At 36.2% G+C, this 25602-nt stretch overlaps 2 protein-coding genes across 4 annotated transcripts in view; one reads left to right on the forward strand and one right to left on the reverse strand.

Annotated features, from left to right (window-relative positions):
* The window catches only part of LOC137391676 (ankyrin repeat domain-containing protein 27-like), a 26251-nt gene extending 24610 nt beyond the window's left edge, over nucleotides 1-1641 (forward strand). For all 3 annotated transcript variants that reach the window (XM_068078200.1, XM_068078199.1, XM_068078201.1), the window contains one exon: nucleotides 620-1641. In XM_068078200.1, coding sequence (XP_067934301.1) covers nucleotides 620-1116 — 497 coding nt within the window. In that variant the 3' untranslated portion in view covers nucleotides 1117-1641. The remainder of the gene's footprint in view (nucleotides 1-619) is intronic.
* LOC137390727 (metabotropic glycine receptor-like) lies at nucleotides 1491-25602 on the reverse strand. The gene is made up of 15 exons (XM_068077049.1): nucleotides 25594-25602; nucleotides 24757-24887; nucleotides 22870-22972; nucleotides 21091-21219; nucleotides 18895-18991; nucleotides 16788-16983; nucleotides 15681-15804; nucleotides 13487-13636; nucleotides 12163-12423; nucleotides 9997-10252; nucleotides 9726-9794; nucleotides 7050-7188; nucleotides 3269-3380; nucleotides 2160-2315; nucleotides 1491-1820 (listed from the first exon to the last, which is right to left on the reverse strand). The coding sequence occupies exons 1-15, from the start codon at nucleotides 25600-25602 to the stop codon at nucleotides 1491-1493; spliced, it is 2262 nt and encodes a 753-aa protein (XP_067933150.1).

A 25602-nucleotide genomic window follows, 5' to 3' on the forward strand; every position in this document is an offset into this window, starting at 1 on the left:
CACCTACTGTTACTAGCTACTGTAGCTAGTAACAGTAGCTGGTAATAGTAGCTAGTAACAGTAGCTGGTAACGGTAGCTGGTAACGGTAGCTGGTAACGGTAGCAAGTAACGGTAGCTTGTAACGGTAGCTTGTAACAGTAGTTGGTAACAGTAGCTGGTAACAGTAGCTAGTAACAGTAGGTGGTAACAGTAGCCGGTACCAGTAGCTAGTAACAGTAGGTGGTAACGGTAGCTGGTAACGGTAGCTGGTAACGGTAGTTGGTAACGGTAGTTGGTAACATGAGCTGGTAACAGTAGCTAGTACCAGTAGCTAGTAACAGTAGCTGGTAACAGTAGCTGGGAACAGTAGCTGGTAACAGTAGCTAGTAACAGTAGTCGGTAACAGTAGTCGGTAACGGTAGCTGGTAACAGTAGCTAGTAACAGCAGCTAATAATGCTAAGATAATTTTATTTCATAGTTTGCATCTGTAAAATTACTCTTGCTCACCATCATTGTCTTACCAATATGCACAACGCTGTTGTGTTAGTAAACTGTGTATGCAGTCGGTTGTACTGTCAATACTTACCAGTAGCATAAGGATTCTTGGGTCTTCAGCAGCCATTATATGTTTCATACAGAGGGTCGCACGTCCGAACCTCCATCAGTTGTCATGAAGAAAAAGATGTTTGCAGCCCTTGAGGAGGATGACATTCAAAAACTAAACGAACTGACATCTTCGATCAACAGATTCAACAGAAAGTCACTGAAAAAGATTATCACTAGAGATCGCAGTGCACCTCTTCTAGACATTAAAGCGATTGCAGCTGCTCGTCATACCATGTATGCCAACATGAACTCTGGCTTGTTCTGCAAGGATGACTGGGAGAAATGTGAAAAAGAGACTCGCTCACCAGTAGCCAATCCACTCGCTGATCAAACTGAAATAATGCAGACCGCAGATGATTACCACTTTTCTGCTGACACAGTTGATGCAGTCTATGATGACGAGCCCGAATGTGACTTTCACATTGCCAAGGAAACCATGGCTAGTGTCGGGCACGGCTTAATGCCGGCAGCTGTTACGGATAACCATTGCGAAAACTCAGGAACAGAAAGTGCTGGAGAACATGAATGATTTTGTCAATTTTTAATATGCTTCCATGTTTCGAGTATGTTATTTATTAATAATTTTTAACACACTAATCATTATAAAAACACTGCTAGTCTTATAATAACAGATATACATCATAATCATGTATAATCCATTCTTTTGGTAACTTATTAAAAGTAAAAAGATATTACATATTGTTGTACAAAATTTCATTGAAGGACATATGTTTATACCAAACAGTGCATATATTCTATATTACGATCACAAATTCATGCATACAATATTGTATCGTATAGTTTAGCTATTTTTTGGTCAGCGTTTGCTATTGTCTATTGAACCGTAGACCGGTAACAGCATGAGGAATGTTCTAGGTTGCGCATGGCCACTATATTCAATCGCTAAACAGCGGTCACATTATTTAGATCTTCTATTTTTACCTGGTGGTTTGTCGGAGCAACAGTTATCCTAACCTGTTTCTGCTTATCCGGGAATGCACAAAAACCTTTATTTTCAGGGATAATGTTATTAGGCATCAATAAAGTCTTTTCAGTTAGTGTATCGACCAATGGACTGTCACACTCCGGGTTATTGCTGCCAGAAGTAGGTGATGGACAGTTGTGTTGAGCGTGTGTTTTACTACCTCCATTCTGCATTAAATGTGGGTTGTTTTCTTTTAGCAGTTGTTGTTTCAGCTGACTCAGCTCTTCGTAAACTCTCTTCAACTCTTTCTGCAAGCAGCACAGCAATGAATCATCATAAATCATCCGCTGTCAGGAGTATCCGCTGTCAGTAGTTCAACGTATTTTGTTGGTATTTGCTGTTTACTTGGCACACGTCAGTCATGACACATTTAACTACTCAATGTATTTATCCCGATTTGAGTGACAGGTCAGGAAGCTACCTAACACAAAGTATTTTTAAAAATAATCTCTCGAACTTACCCATCTTAGCAAAAAGTATGCTCTTTTTTATAATGTGTTGTGAAGCTGATACTAGAATGCTCTCAAATAGGCAGTTGTTTTTATCCTAGATTACAGACATGTCTATATTCCATGAGATACACTTACATCAACCACTGTGTTGCTATTATCCAAGTCTCCATCCAAAGCTGTGAATTCTCCTCCAGACTTTGGTGCGAGCTTAAACTGGCTGACGCCAGATCTACGGGATACACTTCCACGACTGCCCGCTGGGTGCTTTTTTGTCTTATACATCAGGTAGGCCTATGTCGATAAAAGACGTTAAAGCTAGCAGTTGCCTTCTTTCTTGGACATTAGGTAGGCCTACGCAGATCAAAGGTATGAAAGCTAGTTGTAATAAATTTTGCTTAACTAGCTAAAGCAGAAATTGTCAAAGTTCATAAGCTATATTCAATAAGTAATCATTCTTGCTAACAAAATAGTCCCTATATGATCTCCTTAGCAAGAATTTTATGATTTCATAGATTGTAGAGAGTGTAGACAACTCTCAGTTGAAACAATAGAATTCTGCAAACAATTCCTTTTACAGAAAATGGAAAATATGGCAAAATGAAAACAGAGTTTAACATAATTAATTTTGAGGTATAGCCATATGATTGTTTTTTAACCCGATCATTATACAGCTCAGTTTCTGGCACCTATTTTTTAAAACACGCTAAAATATTTGGGTTTGTATACACCGCTAGCTGATGATAGAGAAAAAAAAACATTCACATTGAAATTGCAGGAATAAAAATATAAAATAAGAGGTCTATACCTGTGTGTAGATCTGCTGAAGTTTACATTCTATGATGGTAAAATCGCTTACAAGCAAATGAGACACATTCTATAGCTGAAATTATTATGCTTTAAATATAATGAAAAACTCCGTAATTCAATTCTTACTTCTTCTCACCTAATTCCTAAAACTTTTGATCACTTTAGAAAATGAAATGGCACAAGCTACATATTTATTCATCAATAATTTGTAGTACGCTTCACTCGACAGTATAGACCTGGCCTTGATCAAATAGTTTTAATATAAAAAGCATACAATCTTTGTTGCAGACTCGTATGTTCAACGTAACGAATAAAGGGAGAAAAATTCGATTGACACATGTATGACCAGCCAATCTACACGTATATACTGATGTATAGGCTACCTTAGATCTTGGTTAAGTGAATACTTACCTCGGTTAAGTTAGGTGAATACTTACCTTGGTTGAAAAAAGAAAGACAAGCATGACGGTGGTTGTAAGGGATATGTAAATAAAGTTTATGAGATACAAGACATCGGGACTTGAGAAATCAATGTATTGTAAGAGAAACCTGCAGAAAAAAAAACCAAATTCATTAATCAGACTCGAATGTCATACAGCAGAGTATATTATGTTAGTCTGAGAATACAGGCCCAAGATAGTCAAAATGTATGAGCAAAATGAATTGTGAACAATCACCAGAGCTGCTACAGTATTTACAACTCTGGTGATGGTAAGATGCACCAGGCTGTGGTGTAGCGAAGTGTAACACGAAGGGGAGAGAACAGAGCTGTATGGGTGACAGCCATAAAACAGAAATCATAAAGCAGTCATGTTAAAATGAGAAATTAAAACAAAGTGAGATGTTTAAAGTAAACTTTACAAATTTCAAAATCTAACAAAATTGAATTTTTTTCTAATAGTTTCTGTAAACTGAAATTTAAAAAAAATTTGTGAAATATCCACAACATAGCACTAATGTTCTGCATGACAAATGAGGTTAAGGTAGATAGCGAACAGGTAAATATATGTCTCATTATATATTAACACTTACAGAGTGAGATTAAGGAAGATAGCTAGCGGTGTCTCATTATATATTAACACTCACAGAGTGAGAATAAGGAAGATAGCTAGCGGTGTCTCATTATATATTAACACTTACAGAGTGAGATTAAGGAAGATAGCTAGCGGTGTCTCATTATATATTAACACTCACAGAGTGAGAATAAGGAAGATAGCTAGCGGTGTCTCATTATATATTAACATTTACAGAGTGAGAATAAGGAAGATAGCTAGCGGTGTCTCATTATATATTAACACTTACAGAGTGAGATTAAGGAAGATTGCTAGCGGTGTCTCATTATATATTAACACTTACAGAGTGAGAATAAGGAAGATAGCTAGCAGTGTCTCATTATATATTAACACTTACAGAGTGAGATTAAGGAAGATAGCTAGCGGTGTCTCATTATATATTAACACTTACAGAGTGAGAATAAGGAAGATAGCTAGCGGTGTCTCATTATATATTAACACTTACAGAGTGAGATTAAGGAAGATAGCTAGCAGTGTCTCATTGTATATTAACACTTACAGAGTGAGATTAAGGAAGATAGCTAGCAGTGTCTCATTATATATTAACACTTACAGAGTGAGATTAAGGAAGATAGCTAGCAGTGTCTCATTATATATTAACACTTACAGAGTGAGAATAAGGAAGATAGCTAGCGGTGTCTCATTATATATTAACACTTACAGAGTGAGATTAAGGAAGATAGCTAGCAGTGTCTCATTATATATTAACACTTACAGAGTGAGAATAAGGAAAATAGCTAGCGGTGTCTCATTATATATTAACACTTACAGAGTGAGATTAAGGAAGATAGCTAGCGGTGTCTCATTATATATTAACACTTACAGAGTGAGAATAAGGAAGATAGCTAGCAGTGTCTCATTATATATTAACACTTACAGAGTGAGATTAAGGAAGATAGCTAGCGGTGTCTCATTATATATTAACACTTACAGAGTGAGATTAAGGAAGATAGCTAGCGGTGTCTCATTATATATTAACACTTACAGAGTGAGATTAAGGAAGATAGCTAGCGGTGTCTCATTATATATTAACACTTACAGAGTGAGATTAAGGAAGATAGCTAGCGGTGTCTCATTATATATTAACACTTACAGAGTGAGATTAAGGAAGATAGCTAGCGGTGTCTCATTATATATTAACACTTACAGAGTGAGATTAAGGAAGATAGCTAGCGGTGTCTCATTATATATTAACACTTACAGAGTGAGATTAAGGAAGATTGCTAGCGGTGTCTCATTATATATTAACACTTACAGAGTGAGAATAAGGAAGATTGCTAGCGGTGTCTCATTATATATTAACACTTACAGAGTGAGATTAAGGAAGATAGCTAGCGGTGTCTCATTATATATTAACACTTACAGAGTGAGATTAAGGAAGATAGCTAGCGGTGTCTCATTATATATTAACACTTACAGAGTGAGATTAAGGAAGATAGCTAGCGGTGTCTCATTATATATTAACACTTACAGAGTGAGATTAAGGAAGATAGCTAGCGGTGTCTCATTATATATTAACACTTACAGAGTGAGATTAAGGAAGATAGCTAGCGGTGTCTCATTATATATTAACACTTACAGAGTGAGATTAAGGAAGATTGCTAGCGGTGTCTCATTATATATTAACACTTACAGAGTGAGATTAAGGAAGATTGCTAGCGGTGTCTCATTATATATTAACACTTACAGAGTGAGATTAAGGAAGATAGCTAGCGGTGTCTCATTATATATTAACACTTACAGAGTGAGAATAAGGAAGATAGCTAGCAGTGTCTCATTATATATTAACACTTACAGAGTGAGATTAAGGAAGATTGCTAGCGGTGTCTCATTATATATTAACACTTACAGAGTGAGAATAAGGAAGATAGCTAGCAGTGTCTCATTATATATTAACACTTACAGAGTGAGAATAAGGAAGATAGCTAGCAGTGTCTCATTATATATTAACACTTACAGAGTGAGATTAAGGAAGATAGCTAGCGGTGTCTCATTATATATTAACACTTACAGAGTGAGATTAAGGAAGATAGCTAGCGGTGTCTCATTATATATTAACACTTACAGAGTGAGATTAAGGAAGATAGCTAGCGGTGTCTCATTATATATTAACACTTACAGAGTGAGATTAAGGAAGATAGCTAGCGGTGTCTCATTATATATTAACACTTACAGAGTGAGATTAAGGAAGATAGCTAGCGGTGTCTCATTATATATTAACACTTACAGAGTGAGATTAAGGAAGATAGCTAGCGGTGTCTCATTATATATTAACACTTACAGAGTGAGATTAAGGAAGATTGCTAGCGGTGTCTCATTATATATTAACACTTACAGAGTGAGATTAAGGAAGATTGCTAGCGGTGTCTCATTATATATTAACACTTACAGAGTGAGATTAAGGAAGATAGCTAGCGGTGTCTCATTATATATTAACACTTACAGAGTGAGATTAAGGAAGATAGCTAGCGGTGTCTCATTATATATTAACACTTACAGAGTGAGATTAAGGAAGATAGCTAGCGGTGTCTCATTATATATTAACACTCACAGAGTGAGATTAAGGAAGATAGCTAGCAGTGTCTCATTATATATTAACACTTACAGAGTGAGATTAAGGAAGATAGCTAGCGGTGTCTCATTATATATTAACACTCACAGAGTGAGATTAAGGAAGATAGCTAGCGGTGTCTCATTATATATTAACACTTATAGAGTGAGATTAAGGAAGATAGCTAGCGGTGTCTCATTATATATTAACACTTACAGAGTGAGATTAAGGAAGATAGCTAGCGGTGTCTCATTATATATTAACACTTACAGAGTGAGATTAAGGAAGATAGCTAGCAGTGTCTCATTGTATATTAACACTTACAGAGTGAGATTAAGGAAGATAGCTAGCGGTGTCTCATTATATATTAACACTCACAGAGTGAGATTAAGGAAGATTGTTAGCGGTGTCTCATTATATATTAACACTTACAGAGTGAGATTAAGGTAGATAGCTAGCAGTGTCTCATTATATATTAACACTTACAGAGTGAGATTAAGGAAGATAGCTAGCAGTGTCTCATTATATATTAACACTTACAGAGTGAGATTAAGGAAGATTGCTAGCGGTGTCTCATTATATATTAACACTTACAGAGTGAGATTAAGGAAGATAGCTAGCAGTGTCTCATTGTATATTGCCCAGGAGATGAACTGACTCTCGTTGAACTGTGAAGGAGCTTTGCGTACTTCAATACTTAGCTTGATTCCCCAGACGAGCAGGAAGAGCTCAGCTAGGAATTAATAAAAGAGTCTGTATACATTTCACAGGCACAAGTAAAGAGTATGACTATTTCTGACAGTTATTAGCAGCATTTCAACTAATCACGCTGACCTTCCTAGAGACAATTTACAGATTGGGAGTCCATCAACATCAAGTATGAAGTGTCAATACAATTTTTATTCAAGTTGCTAGTCCCATAGCGAGTCAAAACTCTGATCATTGACTCCCGATACTGTTTTTTGGCTAGATCAGTCATAATAAAATGCATTTTATCTTTCGTTCATCGCCTCATCCGAGTTATTGAGAGTTGTCTTCACAATCTTATCTAGCTCTTCAATTGATGCATAAAATATAATTTCCTGTTTTGTTTAAATCAAATTTGGTTTGACATATTCCAATAATAGTACTAGATAATACAAAAAACTTATCTCTATTGCTTCGCTACTCTGTCTAAGTTCAGCACAATCTCGCTTGAAATTGTAGCTTGCTATTGCAAAAACCACAATGAGAAATGTTATGCTTTGTAAGTCACAAAGTACACCAGCAAATAGCTCGGTTCCACGGTATAAGCTACAACAGTCATTCCTTCCTATCTCCATCATTGCTACATCTTGATACACGTATTTTCCATACTATTTTAACTTATCTATTTGTGTTTAGACTATTTCATATCTTTAGAATTTAACATTTTGTCTTCATGCTGATAGCATACTTTAGGCGTACATTAAATTCATGGACTCGAGTTGAGACATAAGGGCAGGCATAAGTATTTTAATTTTTTTGGCTTTTTAAATACATGTATAATCAAAGCCATCATCAATGAGTCAACATTTAGAAACCGACATTGTACTTAACCTGTACACTGCAGACTCATCAGCAGCCAATTTTAAGCTTTATCGTGATTTCATATACAAAGTCCTAAAAAGTTTTCACTCATTTTTGAGTAGTTTGAAGAAAAGCGAAAACTTTTTTAGATATCTTTACATGTGTGACTTTCGAATTATTTTGCTGATTTAGCAGAGGTTTTTGACTAAGTGTGTTTGAGCGACGCATAAACTGATTTGACCCATTATAAAACTAATTGTTTTTTTTTCAGCTTTGATAACATACATTATATGTAACATTATCTATTAATTGAATAGGTTGATATGTCTATAAATTTTTAATTAACTTCCAGACTCCGTCAAAAAACTGCCCTAATGTAAAAACTAAAAAGTATGGTACAGATGTAGACAAAACAACAGCTGTTATATTTGTGAGGTAATCGAGACTGGAGTGTGACTCAAGGTTTTATATGGTTGTATCAGAGAGTTTTTATTTGTAACTCTTCCCTGACCTCTGCTGAACACTCCATTTGTATGGTTGCAGTTGCTAACTATGTATATCCCTAAGCTAGGTATACAGCATTGATAGGTGTGTGAGCCAGAGAAAGACACAACATCAGGTGTCTTGTCTATTAACTGTGTAGACAAGATTATGACTTATATTATTTAGCAAGAGACGAGGCATTACTCAGATCGCGTCAAAATAGAGGCTGGTTACTATTAGCTATTCCAGTGATCCACCTACTTAATTCAAATGGGTAGTGGATATGGCAACAATCTGATCTGAAAGAGAGAGGGTTGCTGATGATATAAACTGCTCAGCTAACAGAATTAACTGCTAATTATTATTAGTTCCTATTAGCCTTCCTTTTTACCTTTCACAAACTGATAGAACTATGTATGTCTCTCACACACTAATAAAGTTACTTATGTCATTTCCTAATCTCAGCTATAATCTCAGGTGAAATTAGCAAGGAACATGATGTACATGTATATAGTGTGTCCTGAAGGTAACAACAATGGCAAATTTCTAGCTACAATCATTTGGCAAGCATGCTCTTGACAAACATACTCTTGCCAAACATCTGTGTCAATGTTGACAGTCAGCACTAATTTTATCATATTTAAATAATTTCTTATTTTAAAGTCAAATAAGACAAACAGCTTTCAAAATATACAATACTCATCTAAACAAACTGATGGTTATTCTTAATCACAATAGCAACTAAACATATAGGCCTATTCAGAAGTGCCTTTGGGCTAGTGAGGTTAAAACCGAGTATTCTAGGAAAATTTCAATAACTCCTCGTCTTCACAAATTGAGCTGTGACAGCAGGAGTTGTCTCCACCAGAATGGTAGACGCCTATAGGTAACTGTGATAACACTTTGAACAATGTAGACGATTCTTAATGGTGACAGGAAACTATGTTATAATCTTTACTAAAATAAGAGTCGTGTCCACCTGTCTTCCAAAGCCATACTGTAGTTCAAGGTTGTAAAAATTATTGCATCGCACAAGATTTGACAAAATTCAGCTTGGTAGAATGACACCCTAACGCCTGCGTTAATCATGCACTTTACAGTATTTTAGAATAGCTTCTGAATACTTGTGTAGATACTTACTACACCTGACGATCTCTCCCAGCCCACTGGACTGCCAGGGTATATGTATTTATAAAGGAAAAGGTACACTGAAAAAATTAGTAAAGAGACTGTACTTACCAGCTGCCTGGCCATAATCCCATTCATTAAAAGAGCATTGATACACCTTCAGATCATCTTTGGTTTTCCCTAAAAAAGTGTATGCAGAAACTTGTGTGTCCAACATACTGTCAAACCTCTATTTGAACGTCACCTCTAATAAAACGCCTCTATAGGGGAAGGGGAAAAAATACAGCACCATAGAGTTCAAATAGACGTTTTACAGTAGCTTAAAAACCTTTTACAAACCAAAGTTAGTTCTCTTGTTAAAGACAGAAAACGGCGAACTCACCCTCTTCTACGGAGGGCCGTCCCCAGACCATTCGGATGATAAGAAACAGGGCTGTAATAGCAACTAGTATAGCGAGCCTTTTGATAAGATCAGTATCACGAATCTTAATTTGACTCGCTGTGGTGACCTTGAAGACTGCGCTGATGCGCCAGGTCTTGAGTAGAAGCGCCCCATAAGAGATGGTGAACCCCAACTCTCTCAGCCATACCTTCAGGCAGCATGTCAACACAGATGCTCGAAAGTACATAACGATCATCTACAGAGACAGAACAACAGACAGAAGCAGTGAAAGAAGCCATATTCTATCTAATAAAGGATAGCTTATCTCTATGAACCAATTTTCACAAGACAAATCTTATAGAATGTCGTTGGCGACACAATCATGTCCTGAGCGGGAGCACTTGGCGCGTATATTTTATAGCGTGGAAACTACAGGTGCTTCTAGTTCTCAAGACTTTACTCTCTGTAGTGCGCATGAAAAATATCTCTCGGTGCTAGAGCATGTGTTGAGCCATTGTTGAAGCCAAGGCAGACCCATAAATTTGACGCTTTCCTGAATTTGACTTTTTTAACATTGAGTGGCTGATCCAGTAATCACTCGAAGGACTAAAGAAAAATCTGCAAATAACATTTTCAACAATCACCTGACACGGCAAGTTGTTAGTTATCATAACATATAAACAGTAAATGTAAATGAAGGTGTCGAGTCATATACTTCATACGCGCATCTGCTGTCAATCAGACGTCTATCTCTATCCTCGCAAAAATTACTAAAACGCTTCTATAATTGTGATTATAAACCAAACGCAATGATCCAGAAGCAGATCATAAAAAGCCCCTTATGTCTAACACGATGATTGCTGTTTGAAGCCATGCTGCACCACGAGCCTTGTATTTGATAATTCTATTAGAAATGGCCATACTTTAGCGTTTTTAAAAGTTAGCTGAAACGATAAACCTTTAATCGGGGAAGTCTGCTTTGTGACTAATAAATAATACGAAATAGCCTAAATGTCTAACTTCTATGGCTGATATTTCAATTAACAATGAACTAGGAAAATTTGTGACCCACTGATCAAAGGCTAAAATCCAAAATTATTAAATAAATGGGTATTATGATTAAATCTGATATAACAAGATGAAAACAAAGAAATTAAAAATGATGTTCTCTTTTATTTTAGTCAACATTGGAAAAAGCTTGTAATATCATATTCCATTGGAGTTCAGAACATGTGTCAGCATTAGTCCAAGCCAGTGTACTGATAATAGATTGGTTTAAATATTTGGTGACCAATTGCTAATTGCCCTATTATTGTAAAACAGTGATTTTGTACAAAAGAACTGAAAAAGAAATTGGCATACAGCAGCAACCTATTCAACCACTAGTACACCTGCAGCTATGTCTTTTGATTAACATTAGCCTGTAAAACCATCACTTCAGTCTTTGCAATTTTCTGGTCAAATACATTTGGTCGATAGTTGCCAGGGTTGGATAAACCCACGACAATCTCATAAACAAAACAAAACATATTAAAACAAAACATATAATTAGGAAAAACGGCTCTTAAAAACATGAGCTGATCTGCTAAGATAGCGGGGAGAATACTTGAGTTCAGAAAACACTCATTCGTCAGGAGTGCTTTCTGGTTCCTTACTCATTCATAGGGGATATGCGATTGGGGTGCACGCGAGGCTTTTAAATTTCAATTGCATACCTCTTGCCATTGTAGGCAAATTACAGTCGTCATTGTCTTGACTGGAGTAAATAAGACACTGATAAGATAAGGTGGGTTCTGTTGACAGTGTATGGGTGTAAAAACTGCCGTCCTGAGATCCTTATAAATGGTCTGATGTGTGTAGGCTAATATAACTAAACGATTACCTCAGAACAAACACATTTGGAGTAGGCTAAAAAGGTTTTAATGGATATGCTCACTGGTCATCAATAGAGTTATTACTAAGTCAGTGACATCACTAAAATCCGCATATAGAGGATAACTCCAAGTTTAAGGGTGTGTCTAGGACTAAACGAAAGCTTGCCCCATACCGATATTGTCTACCCGATACTATATTATTGTCTATATATATTGTCGTATATTGTCTATACCCGATATTGTTTTCAATATATTGTTGCAAGGGAATCTAAAAGCACTAACAGTTACTCACAGGGCAGTAAAGGCAGAAGGCGCCTCCAAGTATGAATCCAAGTAACTTTGGGCTGGCAGCTTTCAGAACTACATCTTCCTGGTGCTTCCAGACCAGAAAGGCAATGAGAGGAATGACACTCATGGCAGTGCACATGGCAGCGAGTAAGAGGTTACGAACTGGCCAGTTAAGTTCAAGAATACATGACCTATCATCCTCACACACATCGCAGCCTTCCTTGCATGGCAGACAATGCAAATCTTCATACGAGTTTTTCTTTCCCTACAATGATATACGCGAGTTTGCGAGTTAGTCATGTTATGAATGTACTTTACATTTTATGACATTTTATGACATCATTGTTACCACTGGCTGCTGCCATTATTACGTAGACATCCTAATGCTGACTCTCATACTGTGATGAGCAGAGGGTATCAGGTATAAAAAAACCTATATTAGTATCACTTCTAATCAAAACAGATAACACCATTTGCTGACACCGCTATTTCAAGCTATTTCTTATCCTATCCTGTGTTATAAATCACGATTTACTCAAAGAAAGCAAAAAGGAATATTACATTGTTAATATAAAACTAAGTTTCACTTGCTCCTGCTTAAACTAAACTGAAACCAATCAGTAGGAAACTTGAGCGTTTCTGTTACTTCGTTTGTTTTTTTCGATCGAAGGTTTTGACTTTGATTGTCTTGGTTGTTTTGATGTAAGGCTGGAGGTGAGAGAGGTACTAAGGTACATCTCATCTCTACACTGAGTGTAGATATGAGACTTAACCAGAGTGTAGAGGTGAGACTTAACCAGAGTGTAGAGGTGAGACTTAACCAGAGTGTAGAGGTGAGACTTAACCAGAGTGTAGAGGTGAGACTTAACCAGAGTGTAGAGGTGAGACTTAACCAGAGTGTAGAGGTGAGACTTACCTTAGTGCAGAGATGTGCCTTACCTTAGTGCAGAGATGAGACTTACCTTAGTGCAGAGATGAGACTTACCTTAGTGCAGAGATTAGACTTACCTTAGTGCAGAGGTGAAACTTACTTGAGTGTAGAGATTAGACTTACCTTAGTGCAGAGGTGAAACTTACTTGAGTGTACGGATGAGACTTACTTCATTATAAAGATGACTCACCTACAGGAAAAGGTGAGATATACTTGGGTATAGAGATGAGACTCACCTGAGTATAGAGATGAGACTCACCTGGGTATAGAGATGAGACTCACCTGGGTATAGAGATGAGACTCACCTGGGTATAGAGATGAAACTCACCTGAGTATAGAGATGAGACTCATCTGGGTATAGAGATGATACTCACCTGAGTATAGAGATGAGACTCACCTGGGTATAGAGGTCGAACTGCTGTTCCATGTAAGAGCCATTGAAGTATCGATCTTCTATTGCCAGTTGCAAATTAGGGAAATAGAAGCCAGGCTTACATATGCAGATATAAGAGCCTCGTCTGAAACCCATGCCTCGCACTGTTCTACACTAAAATATACACAAGTTACTAAGAAACTTCATTTTGGTTTTGGTCGGGCACTTCAGCAGAGCACTAGAGTTGTAAACAGCTGATCTGTTGTTACACAAATCAGAAACACTCTTGGTAGAGTTTCAGAAAAATATGAGAGAGTATTGCATGCAATACTCAATAATTTTACAGCTTCAACATATGGAATAGTAATCTAAGAGAGTGTCAGACACCCAGATAATAACCCTGACATGATTAGCTGACAGCAGCAGCACTCTTCAACAATAAAGAGTTTTTATTCTAATTTGTTTTTCTTTTTCATTTTTTCTGTCATTCATTTACTATGTTCCAGCAAATTGGCTTGAACTTGGTGGATAATATCGGCTAGTAGTACTAAGACATTAAGGTACTCAGATGTGTGACTCTTCGTGGGATTCTTGAGTACTGCAGACTATCGATAGACGACTATTGTGCCTGAACAAATACGATTAACTAAAAATAATTATTCTCTGTCATACGATTCCTGTAGGGATACTTATAGATAACAACTCTCCCGCTACACTTGTCAACTTATGACACTCAACAATACAGTAAAGAATGAAACTGTTGCTATGAACAATAAGCCAGCTATAGCAACAAAGAAATTATGGTTCTGAACATAATCATGCGCATTGCATTGAGCGAACCATGGACACCAGCTGCTAATGACTCGTAGATCATCTGGGAATAGCATACAGAACCTATTCCTCACAATTTATTGTCAAGTTGATGAAGCTGGTACTCCAAATAAGCTATGAAAAACTTTAGCTATAACCTCAGTTGAAATTAGCAAGGAATATGATGTATGTAGTATGTACTGTAGGTAAAAGTAATGACAAACTTCTAGCTATAATCTCAGTTGAACTTAGCAAGGAATATGATGCATGTAGTATGTACTGTAGGTAAAAGTAATGACAAACTTCTAGTTATAATCTCAGTTGAACTTAGCAAGGAATATGATGCATGTAGTATGTACTGTAGGTAAAAGTAATGACAAACTTCTAGTTATAATCTCAGTTGAACTTAGCAAGGAATATGATGCATGTAGTATGTACTGTAGGTAAAAGTAATGACAAACTTCTAGTTATAATCTCAGTTGAACTTAGCAAGGAATATGATGCATGTAGTATGTACTGTAGGTAAAAGTAATGACAAACTTCTAGTTATAATCTCAGTTGAACTTAGCAAGGAATATGATGCATGTAGTATGTACTGTAGGTAAAAGTAATGACAAACTTCTAGCTATAACCTCAGTTGAAATTAGCAAGGAATATGATGTATGTAGTATGTACTGTAGGTAAAAGTAATGACAAACTTCTAGCTATAATCTCAGTTGAACTTAGCAAGGAATATGATGCATGTAGTATGTACTGTAGGTAAAAGTAATGACAAACTTCTAGTTATAATCTCAGTTGAACTTAGCAAGGATTATGATGCATGTAGTATGTACTGTAGGTAAAAGTAATGACAAACTTCTAGTTATAATCTCAGTTGAACTTAGCAAGGAATATGATGCATGTAGTATGTACTGTAGGTAAAAGTAATGACAAACTTCTAGTTATAATCTCAGTTGAAATTAGCAAGGAATATGATGCATGTAGTATGTACTGTAGGTAAAAGTAATGACAAACTTCTAGCTATAATCTCAGTTGAACTTAGCAAGGATTATGATGCATGTGATGTGTACCGCAGGTAAACTAAGACACGCTGAACTAATCATTTCGTTGGTCTTAAGCTCTTTAATTGTTTGTAATAATCATAATGAAGTCTATATTGTTATTATTTCTATAATTGTTATAAAAAGGTTTCATTTTTTGCAGACTAAGAGCTATATTGCCAAACCAAAAGCTATTGGTAAATATGATAAGATATACTAAAGGTATACTATTCAACTTGAAACAAAAAAAAATTTTTTGACAGTAGTACTAAGCCTATGTTATATTAGTATAAACATTTGTCTTTAGACTTTTTTTATAGAACGTTTAAAATTCAGGTTAGCCCCGACAGACTGTCATAGATACTCACTTCTGTAGTCTCTAGGAGACACTTGGAGGTGTTAGCAAACACATTGGTGTCTGTAGAGTCAGCAGGGAGGCTGCACTGGTCTATGTCAACCTTCTGAAGAGCAATGTCTATTCCACTCGAGCCTCTAAAATATTTAAGAAACAATAACACTGCACGCCGTTTGACGATGTGTCCCATTTGATTGGTATTAACAATCATATCACAGTAGGTTACAGTGCTTCCAGTACGAGTCAAAGCTTTACAAAAAAAAAAAAATCTAAACCCCAAATTTTAGAGTGAATACAGATCTGAATATTAAAAAATTGATACTATATTTGGATATTAAAGTATATAGTAATGAAACTTTTTTGATGCTAGTAAAAAGCAAACAAAAGCTCTGCACAATAAAAGAATAGGTTTGGAAATTTTCCTTAGCGTGTGAACTATTGACCTCAAGACATGAAGTCACCAGCCTCATTTTATGAGTGTTCCATAAACAATGCAACCGTTTCCTGTGAAAGGCCACGAAAGAAAGTACTAATAAAAGTGAACAACTTCGAGAGAACAAGCAGAATCTCCTGGGAGTTTCTCAATTTGCATATCGTGTTTCTTTTCATATTCGCAGTGATAGCTGGGGAATGGCATTGGTATAGTCATCGACTTTCGATTCATCTTTGGTGGGTAGAGCGCTTGACTTACATCATGAGGAAAAAGAGCATAGAAAGCGCACTGGAAAGAGAATCTTTCTCATCCACTCAACAACGCATTACGCTAATTGTTAGCTAAATACTGTCAGAGGAAATGCCTCATTCACCTAGTTCATCATACAGCAATAAATCAAAGGCATAAAATCGAATGTTGTTTAAACTTAACTGGTCAAATCGTTTGTTGTTAAGTTGCCCGAGTTTTGAGCAAATAACTCAAACAATGAAATGTTTACTAGTCACACGCTAGCGTATGGTTACTGGGACCTCAAAGAAGGATGAGCTGAATTTTGACTATAGTTTATTAACTACCAGAAATATGCAAAATTCTCAACAGTTTTGAGAACCGGCTTAATATGAGAGAATCACACTAATTCTTTGACTAACCAAGCCTATGAATTGTAAAAAAGAAATGGCGACTCACTTAAACCTGTAAGATCCATTAATACTTTGAAAAAATGGTACTGTATAGGTCATCATCCATATATTCCCACCACCGCAGTCAAAATACGGGGTGCTCCAATGGCCATCGTCGTATGTCATTAGCAAACTTGCATCCATATTCAACTGGCTGTGGTATGAAGTGCCATTGTCCATTTGAAGCCTCCATTTGTTAAATACTGATAAAAAAAACTGGCAGTCTGAGAAGTTGTTGAGCAAGTTAAAATAACGGACAGAAATTAATCAATGCAGCAAATGCAGAGAGGAGGAGAGAACAGGACATCTAGTTGAGGAAGAGAGAATAGGGCTCCTGGTTGAGGAGAGAAAAAAACTACTGGTTGAGGAGAAAAGAGGACTACTGGTTGAGGAAAGAAGATGAATCCTGGTTGAAGAAAGAAGAGGACTCCTGGATGAGGAGAGAAGAGGACTACTGGTCGAGGAAAAAAGAGGAGTCCTGGTTGAGGAGAGAAGAGGACTCCTGGTTGAAGAGTGAAAAGGACTTCTGGTTGAAGAAAGAAAAGGACTCTTGGTTGAGGAGAGAAGAGGACTCCTTGTAGAGGAGAGAAGAGGACTACTGGTTGAGAAAAAAAGAGGACTCCTGGATGAGGAGAGAAGAGGACTTCTGGTTGAGGAGAGAAAAGGACTGCTGGTTGAAGAGAGAAGAGGACTACTGGTTGAGGAAAGAAGAACTATTGGTTGAGGAGAGAAGAGGACTCCTTGTAGAGGAGAGAAGAGGACTACTGGTTGAGAAAAAAAGAGGACTCCTGGATGAGGAGAGAAGAGGACTTCTGGTTGAGGAGAGAAAAGGACTGCTGGTTGAAGAGAGAAGAGGACTACTGGTTGAGGAAAGAAGAACTATTGGTTGAGGAGAGAAGAGGACTCTTCGTAGAGGAGAGAAAAGGACTACTGGTTGAGGAAAGAAGAGGAGTCCTGGTTGAGGAAAAAAGGACTCCTGGATGAGGAGAGAAGAGGACTCTTGGCTGATGAGAGAAGAGGACTTCTAGTTGAAGAAAGAAAAGAAATCTTGGTTGAGGAAAGAAGAGGACTCCTGGTTGAGGAGAGAAGAAGACTCTTGGCTGAGGAGAGAAGAGGACTTAATCATAGAAATAAAAACAAATTATAAAAGTAGAACCAGGATGAACAGAAGAAGGGGAGAAAGATGAAGAAGAAAGCCTTGAAAAGTTAAAGTTGATTTATTGTATCATGTCATAGCGAAGGCGGAACTTGCTGAAAATCAATTATAATTAGCTGCCCAGAACATTCGTGTAAAATAATTAGGTGAGCTGACAGCAGGTCAAGAGATTATATAACCATTTGACTGCGGACAAGAATTAATATGTAGATGTACATGAGATTATTAACTATGGACTCTGTCCTACACTTTGAGGAAATGAAGTTGCCGAGGCATCAACTTTTAATTATGTTCCTATGATTGACTTTATAATTACAGAATGTAAATGTCTCCTATTTCTTTTCCAACATACGGTAACCAGAGACACAATTATGCCTCGAGTCTTGAGTGATTGCGTTATAGATTGGAGACATTCCTTTAAATAGATCAGCTTGATGATGCCCTCATTTGCCTAGTTAATATATACAAGTAAAAACTTATGTATTAACATGCATGACAAGTTCATGTTCAGAGATAAAAATGTCCAGGAAAAAGGTATGCTCAAAGAATATTGTCAACTTTCTTTGACTAACCGAAATTTCCAAATATTCAAAAAAATAAACCGACTTCCGTACTGGATGCAAATACTGCTATCCATTTCCAAGCAGATGTTTTTAGCAACAAGTGACAGATTTTGTTAAGTATTTCTACGTTAGCATCTAATTCACTGCTTTGTCTCCACTATCAAAGATATAAAGATTGCTTTTATTTATCTGGTTCTATTTATATAAAGATACAATAGAAACAGATATACAGGAGCAAGATCATGCTGCCTAAAGGAACATAGAGATGCCCTTCTAATGGCTAACATTGTAGGAGCGCGATGCTATGACTAGAGGAAAGGACTACAAGTAATGCCTATAAGCAAATGCCGTGAGCAGCGCCATCTAGATGTAGCTTGGAGTCCTTATAAACTTACCTTTTGTCAGATTCCTGTGAGAGATGAGTTCCTGACCTGTCTCTCTCACAATGCGAAACCATTCATATCCTAGGTATGGGTATTCAACAGATAAATCCTGCAAAGCATTTATAGAGACGTCAGACTCTACTTGAAAAAACTAAAACTGTCATCAGAGTATCTATTGTATGCATAGACCTATTAACTATACTATACTATAACTGTTAGTATAGTTAATAGGTCTATGATTGTATGCCATGCTTCCCTTAACTTTATACAACGCTTTACAGTTTGCTCTGACTGATTAAAAATCTTGCTCAAACGCGCAAAGCTATAAATTTTAACAACAAATAATATATTAATCTATATATATAAATCTCAAAGTTCATATCTTGTTTCTGTCGTCGATGTGTCCAGCTATATCGATTAAAATCTTGCAATGACAAATCTCCGACGTACTGGAATTGAGCTCGCGATGATTGTAATTGCAAGAATGCAAACAGGCACACCAAACTACTAGGTTAAACCATTCTCATCTGATTTAGCTCATTTACGGTATCCTTATCACGATTAAAGCTAAATATGAATGTTTTGTCATTAAATAATATTACCTTTTGCATGCATTCTCTATTTGATTTTTCTTTTAAAAGCCATTATTCATTTTTCTTTATTTGCAATTTTCAATTGTGCCATTTCAATTTCCAATTGTGCCGAAGACAATTTCAATCTTCACTTCTGGTTATTGCAAACGGCAATCGCTAGAAATTGTAAAACTAAAAAATGTTCACTTGGACATTTTTGAGTAGGTATTGCCTCTGCATTCTCTCTCTCTCTCATTTTGATCAGACAAAGTACCTCGTGCGCTTCACTGATGTATTTAATTTTGATATCTCATTTTTATGTTCGTGCCAGTATCAACTATCGAGAGGTATCAGTATCGTTGTATGCAAAGTGTTGATGGATAGCTTCTGCTGCAACAGTAATCTTATTTTATAAACACACTGTTATGTACTCTTTGTTATTATTAATTCAACATATTAAATCAACAAGTGATTTTTTTGTCTTTTCTTAATTCGTTTCAAGTGTATCAGTGTCAATTCCCTTTTAATTGTAATCATTGTAACAAAACAGACTTTATTTAGCCATTACTTACTAATTATTTCACATTTTTGTTCCTTTGCAGTTGTTTTAGTTTTTCTCTTAATTTATTTTAACTGCACAAAACACTTTTTTCATAATATGAAGTTCATATGAAGTTATGATGGTAAATATTGTATATGTTGAATAAAAATAAATTTTTTGTGCAAAGACTTTTTATTATCCGACCAACACCGGACATTCACCTAGTATAAATATATATGTACTTGTATACACTATATATACATGTATGTATATACATTGTAAAAAAACTCGCTGAACTGTAAAAGCCTGAAGAGAGGATGAGAGGACAGTCTACAACTTCAAAACTGGCTGTAGCTTAAGCTAAATATACATTACATCATCATTTAAACCAATTATGGACTTAGTTCCATACTTCGTGTTGAGGACTCGTTTATTAGTTTTACTTAACTAATTATCTTTTAGATAATTATTCACTTTGGCATATATATATATTTATATGTAAACATAATACTTTTATAGTTATAAATTATTATTATATTATTAGTAATAATAATTGTTTTAAATATACATATATATTAAATATATACAAAACAATTATTATTACTAATAATATAATCATAATTCATAAACATAAAAATTGTGATTAGCAGTTCTGTGTTCTATAGTAACTAACAGCTAGTAACTAACAGCTAGTAACTAACAACTAGTAACTAACAGTCAGTAACTAACAGCTAGTAACTAACAGCTAGTATCTAACAGCTAGTAACTAACAGCCAGTAACTAACAGCTCGTAACTAACAGCTAGTAACTAACAGCTAGTAACTAACAGCTAGTAACTAACAGCTAGTAACTAGCAGATAGTAACTAACAGTCAGTAACTAACAGCTAGTAACTAACAGCTAGTAACTATGAACTAGGCAGTAGTTGTAACAGGAGTGTTTGCAGTATAATAATCCACCATATATTTGAGTTTGGACCAAACACAAAACTTCAGATATTTTATTCTGGTTGCAAGTATAAGATCTTTTGCCGTTCTTGTAACATTTTTACTTATTGCTTTGGCAACGTTGAAGGAGGTGGTAAGATTTTCCAAACCTTGACTAGGATAGATCCATTCATTCTGTATGCATAAGGACAAAAGAGCTCATAGTCCTTGAATTCTCCCTTGTTGTAGCAGTTTCCTGCAGCAAATATGTCAGCGTCGCTCTGTACTAAGTTGAGGACCTGTCAGATAATCAGCATGTTGACGCGACAGGGTAGCGTCATCAAACTTGGCATCAACAAACTTGACAGATGAGAAAGTCAAAAAGTAGGAGGTTTACGAATATAGTATCTGGTCTCATACAATAAATATGCATGTGGACAATGCATAAGGACAAAATACCAAAGATATGAAAAGGGTTGTGTGAGCTGACAAGCTGCCTTGATGTCTATAATAAAACTAAAGGCCTTATACAGACATGAATGAGTCGATCAAACTAATTCATCTACGACAGTTCTGCCATTTATACTAATATTACAAGTGACCGCCTAATCGAACATGTAGCGACACAATCAAGTGCCTTTATATCTATCTCGACTATTCTTGCTTGCACACCTAAGTTAGGTGTATGGTAGCAAGCTACCTTAAAATGCTATATGTACAGTAAAAAACTATATGTACAGTAGAGAGCTACATGTACAGTGGATAGCTACATGTACAGTAGAGAGATACATGTACAGAAAAAGCTATATGTACAGTAGAAAGCTACATGTACAGTGGAGAGCTACATGAACAGTGAAGAGCTACATGTACAGTAGAGAGCTACATGTACAGTGGAGAGCTACATGTACAGTAGAGAGCTACACTATAACTTATAAATAATAACACTATTGATTACCTATAAATAATAACACTATTGATTACCTATAAATAATAACACTATTTATAACCTATAAATAATATCACTATTTATAACCTATAAATAATAATAATAATGTTGTGGAATGTGATCCACTGAGAGCTGAGCCTAGGGCTGAGCTAAGCCAAGCCAGGCTGTTCTCAGTCAGGCAGAATAGCGAGGTGAGAGTTAAGCCGGTCAGAGCCAAGCTGAGCCGAGTAGAGCCAAGCCAAGCCAAGCTGAGTAGAGCCAAGCCAAAGCCGAGCCTGGTCAAGCCCAGCCAAGTAGAACGAGAGGGGGGGGGGCAAGTCTACCCGCTATATAAGCCTGAACATTTGCGCTAGAGAGCAGAGCTGTTCTGGGCCTGTTCGTTGCATGTGCTTGACTATTCTTGTACTCTTATGAGCGAAGTAGAAAATATATGTATAAACTCATGCACCGAGTCTTGTACTAGTGGAGGAAAGTAAGGGTGGCACAAAACCTTTACAATAATACTGGTGCGAGTTCTCACGCTTAATACTCTTCACATCATATTCCTCAACTTTATTATTTTAATTTTGATGGACTTTTTTTGTCTCATACAACTATAGCTCAAAAAAACTAGCACATCTCTACACCTTATTGATTGTACTGCTAATCATAATGATTCCCTAAGTACAACCTTGTTGAAACAGAAATCAACCAAATGTAACTAGCAATTGTCACCCGCTTTCCTTGCAGCTTCTATTATTAAAATGGTGGCATGATACTGTATGTGTTGAGTGATGTCACCATGGTAAGGAATATTTTAGAGTACAAAATCGATGATAGGTGTTAGCAAGCCTGGTATGTCTCGCAATGTCATATGTAAATGACATAACTACATCCGGCATTGCTGGAAGTAATATCTCATATAATAACATAGCATACTATAAAAGTAGTCTTGCTATGGCAGCCTATCTAACCATTCACTTCGCTGTGAGCAGAGGTCACACGGTAGATCAACCTGACTGACCTGTGCATAGAAGAACTGCTCATCTGTTTGCAGTTGAAGATTATCCAGCTTCCATATTTCTGTCAAGAGATTGGCTCTCTCAACCGCAAGCTCTGCCTCTTTTCTTTAACGTGTTATAGTATTAACGTGTTATAGCATTTAAACTGGTACATTGTAACATGCAGGTCAACAAATGCTTATAAAATGAAGTATTTGAGTCATTAATCTATTTCTATAAATCTCAAAGTTTGTCTGTCATTCGTCTGTCCAGTTATAGCGATAAAGTTTTAGTGACGAAATCATCTTTGCAGTGGATTTGAACTCGCAACATTTAAATCGAAAGTCTACAAACAAGCAGGCTTAACTATAAGGCTAAGTCCATAACCACTAAGTACACTAAATACTTTAAAGTTACTGTAGGTAACTATAATTACTAAGGTTAACATATTATTTTGTTACTAATTTTTAATATGTACAGTACGCATATAAAATTTCGATGATTTTAAGATAATAACTATTCAGATAATACATAATACATTAGATAATAAATATAGGTTTCTATAGCACTTTATATGACATTTTCGCCTTACGATGCCAACTCTGAAACGAATTAAACTCATATAATTGTATACCAAATTATTTTGTTTACTAATATTAGCAAAACAGACTATATTTAGCCAATACTTGCTAGGTTTTTTCACATTTACATTTAAATACTCTTACAGTCGTTTTATTTCTTCTCTTAATATATTTCAACTACACAAAACACTTTTTTCCTGATATGAAATTAAAAAGCTACAGTTGTTCGCAAAAGTTTGAAAACCTTTACAGTCGTTTCATTTTTTTTCTTAATTTATTTGAACTGCACAATACACTTTCCTCATGAGATTCAGTTTGAACTTTACAATGTTAATTTGTTATATGTTAAACAAAAATAAATTTTCCGTTCAAAAACTTTATATATATATATATATATGTTATATATAAATGTTACATTTATTTATTTTTCCAAGGCGGTCGGGTAGGTAATTCAACAAAGCTATATCTGTAGACAGCTTCAATGACACTCGAGCAGTATTAGTACGCATCTGTTGGCACTTGCTGATTATGCTGTCACAAGTTATATATGATTGTATTCTACAAATGTCTGGTGCCTGCTCACCTAGATACTGTATTAGGAATATAGCATTGCTGCTATTACTGACACGGGACTTGGTGGCTCAAGAATGCCACTTGACCAAGATTAACCCAGCTATAAACCATGCTAACAGGCGATTGATATGCTGATGCCTGAGTCGAGTCAGCTAGCCAGTTCTCAAGCTGCGAAGACAGGCTCATAAACCAGAAAAATATTTCGAGGTAATGAAATGAAAAGTCATGTGGATAAGGAAAGGATGCTCTCTAAAAGAAACCATGAATGGTGGAATAATAAATAACTCTGAAATAATTTTTGCTTTTGCTCTTTCAAATCAAGACGAAGACTAAAAATTTCAGATAAAAATTTTCCTGCTCATAAGTGTGATGTGGCAGAAACAGCGTATTAAAGTTGCATGAGAGAGTGGGCTTATTGTTGGCCCGTCGGGTGTATTTGATAAACTGTGATTTTTATATTATTTCCTTCCAGTAAATCATGATTTTATGTAGCAACAGACTTGCTTCGATTGTTTAGCACATTCAACCTGGCCATGTATCAATTCTTATATTCCTAGCTTCAGAGACCTGCAAACCACCCTCTAATGCTCCAAGCAACATCCTATCTACTCATAGAATATCATTAGAAGCTACTATGTATTTCTAAAAGCCTTAAGAGATGATTGGCTCTATTCTATGATGGGCGTAGATAAAGGCGAACAGTGTTTAGTCTACTTGTTATAGAATAGTATACAGTCAATCTATCACTTCACAGACCTAAATCTGGTTTTGCCATACTGCTGGACAACCCCTGGCCCGAGTTTAGTCGCGGTACCAGGCTTGCAATTGTCCGCGTTATAGGTCTCCAGCTCTTGAAGGAAGCTGTCAATAATGTCGACTCCGGATGCCTGCCAAACAGTCATAACAATAAAATATTAGACCACTATAATGTGATAGCGTCAAACATTACGTCATAAACAGAGATTCGTAATAATGTTTTATTAGACTTATTAAATTATGTGGTTCACATCACTATTGATTTAGTTATAGTGATTGATTTAGTATCATCGAGCTTCAAAGTTCAAATGTAGTTTTAGGCTTTTGCACTCTGAAGTACTTCAGCTTCAAAGAAAACTCTAATAATAATCTGCAGCCTCAGATGCTGTAACATTCCCAGTGATCAACTATCGGGGAGGGGACACCTACGCATCGTACTTTACCAGTGTGTGGTTTCAAAGATGTGTCTATTTCACACGCATGAAGAAGGGTGGTAGGCCTACAATGCCTTTGCAACAAGCATTTGTTAGAAAGAGAATCAAATACAATTTCCATAATAGTCATCAAACATGTCCATAAAATGCAAGTACGATGACCAAACGTTCATTACAGAGCAGTCGCTCCAGTGTGTGACCATAATTATAGTAAAACGAACAGATTTCACAGGATTATACCTTTGGGTAATAGCATAAAGCCATAAACTATGTTTCGCTTTGGATATCAGCTGCAAATGGCTTATATTTACTACTGTTTATGCTATGTGTTTATATGTAGTTTTTGTGTATGTGATGTGCTGGGTATGTAGAGTGGCGTATACGTAATGCATTACGCACGTACTGTGGTCAT

This window comes from Watersipora subatra, chromosome 3 (assembly GCF_963576615.1).
Source record: "Watersipora subatra chromosome 3, tzWatSuba1.1, whole genome shotgun sequence".
NCBI lineage: Eukaryota > Metazoa > Bryozoa > Gymnolaemata > Cheilostomatida > Watersiporidae > Watersipora > Watersipora subatra.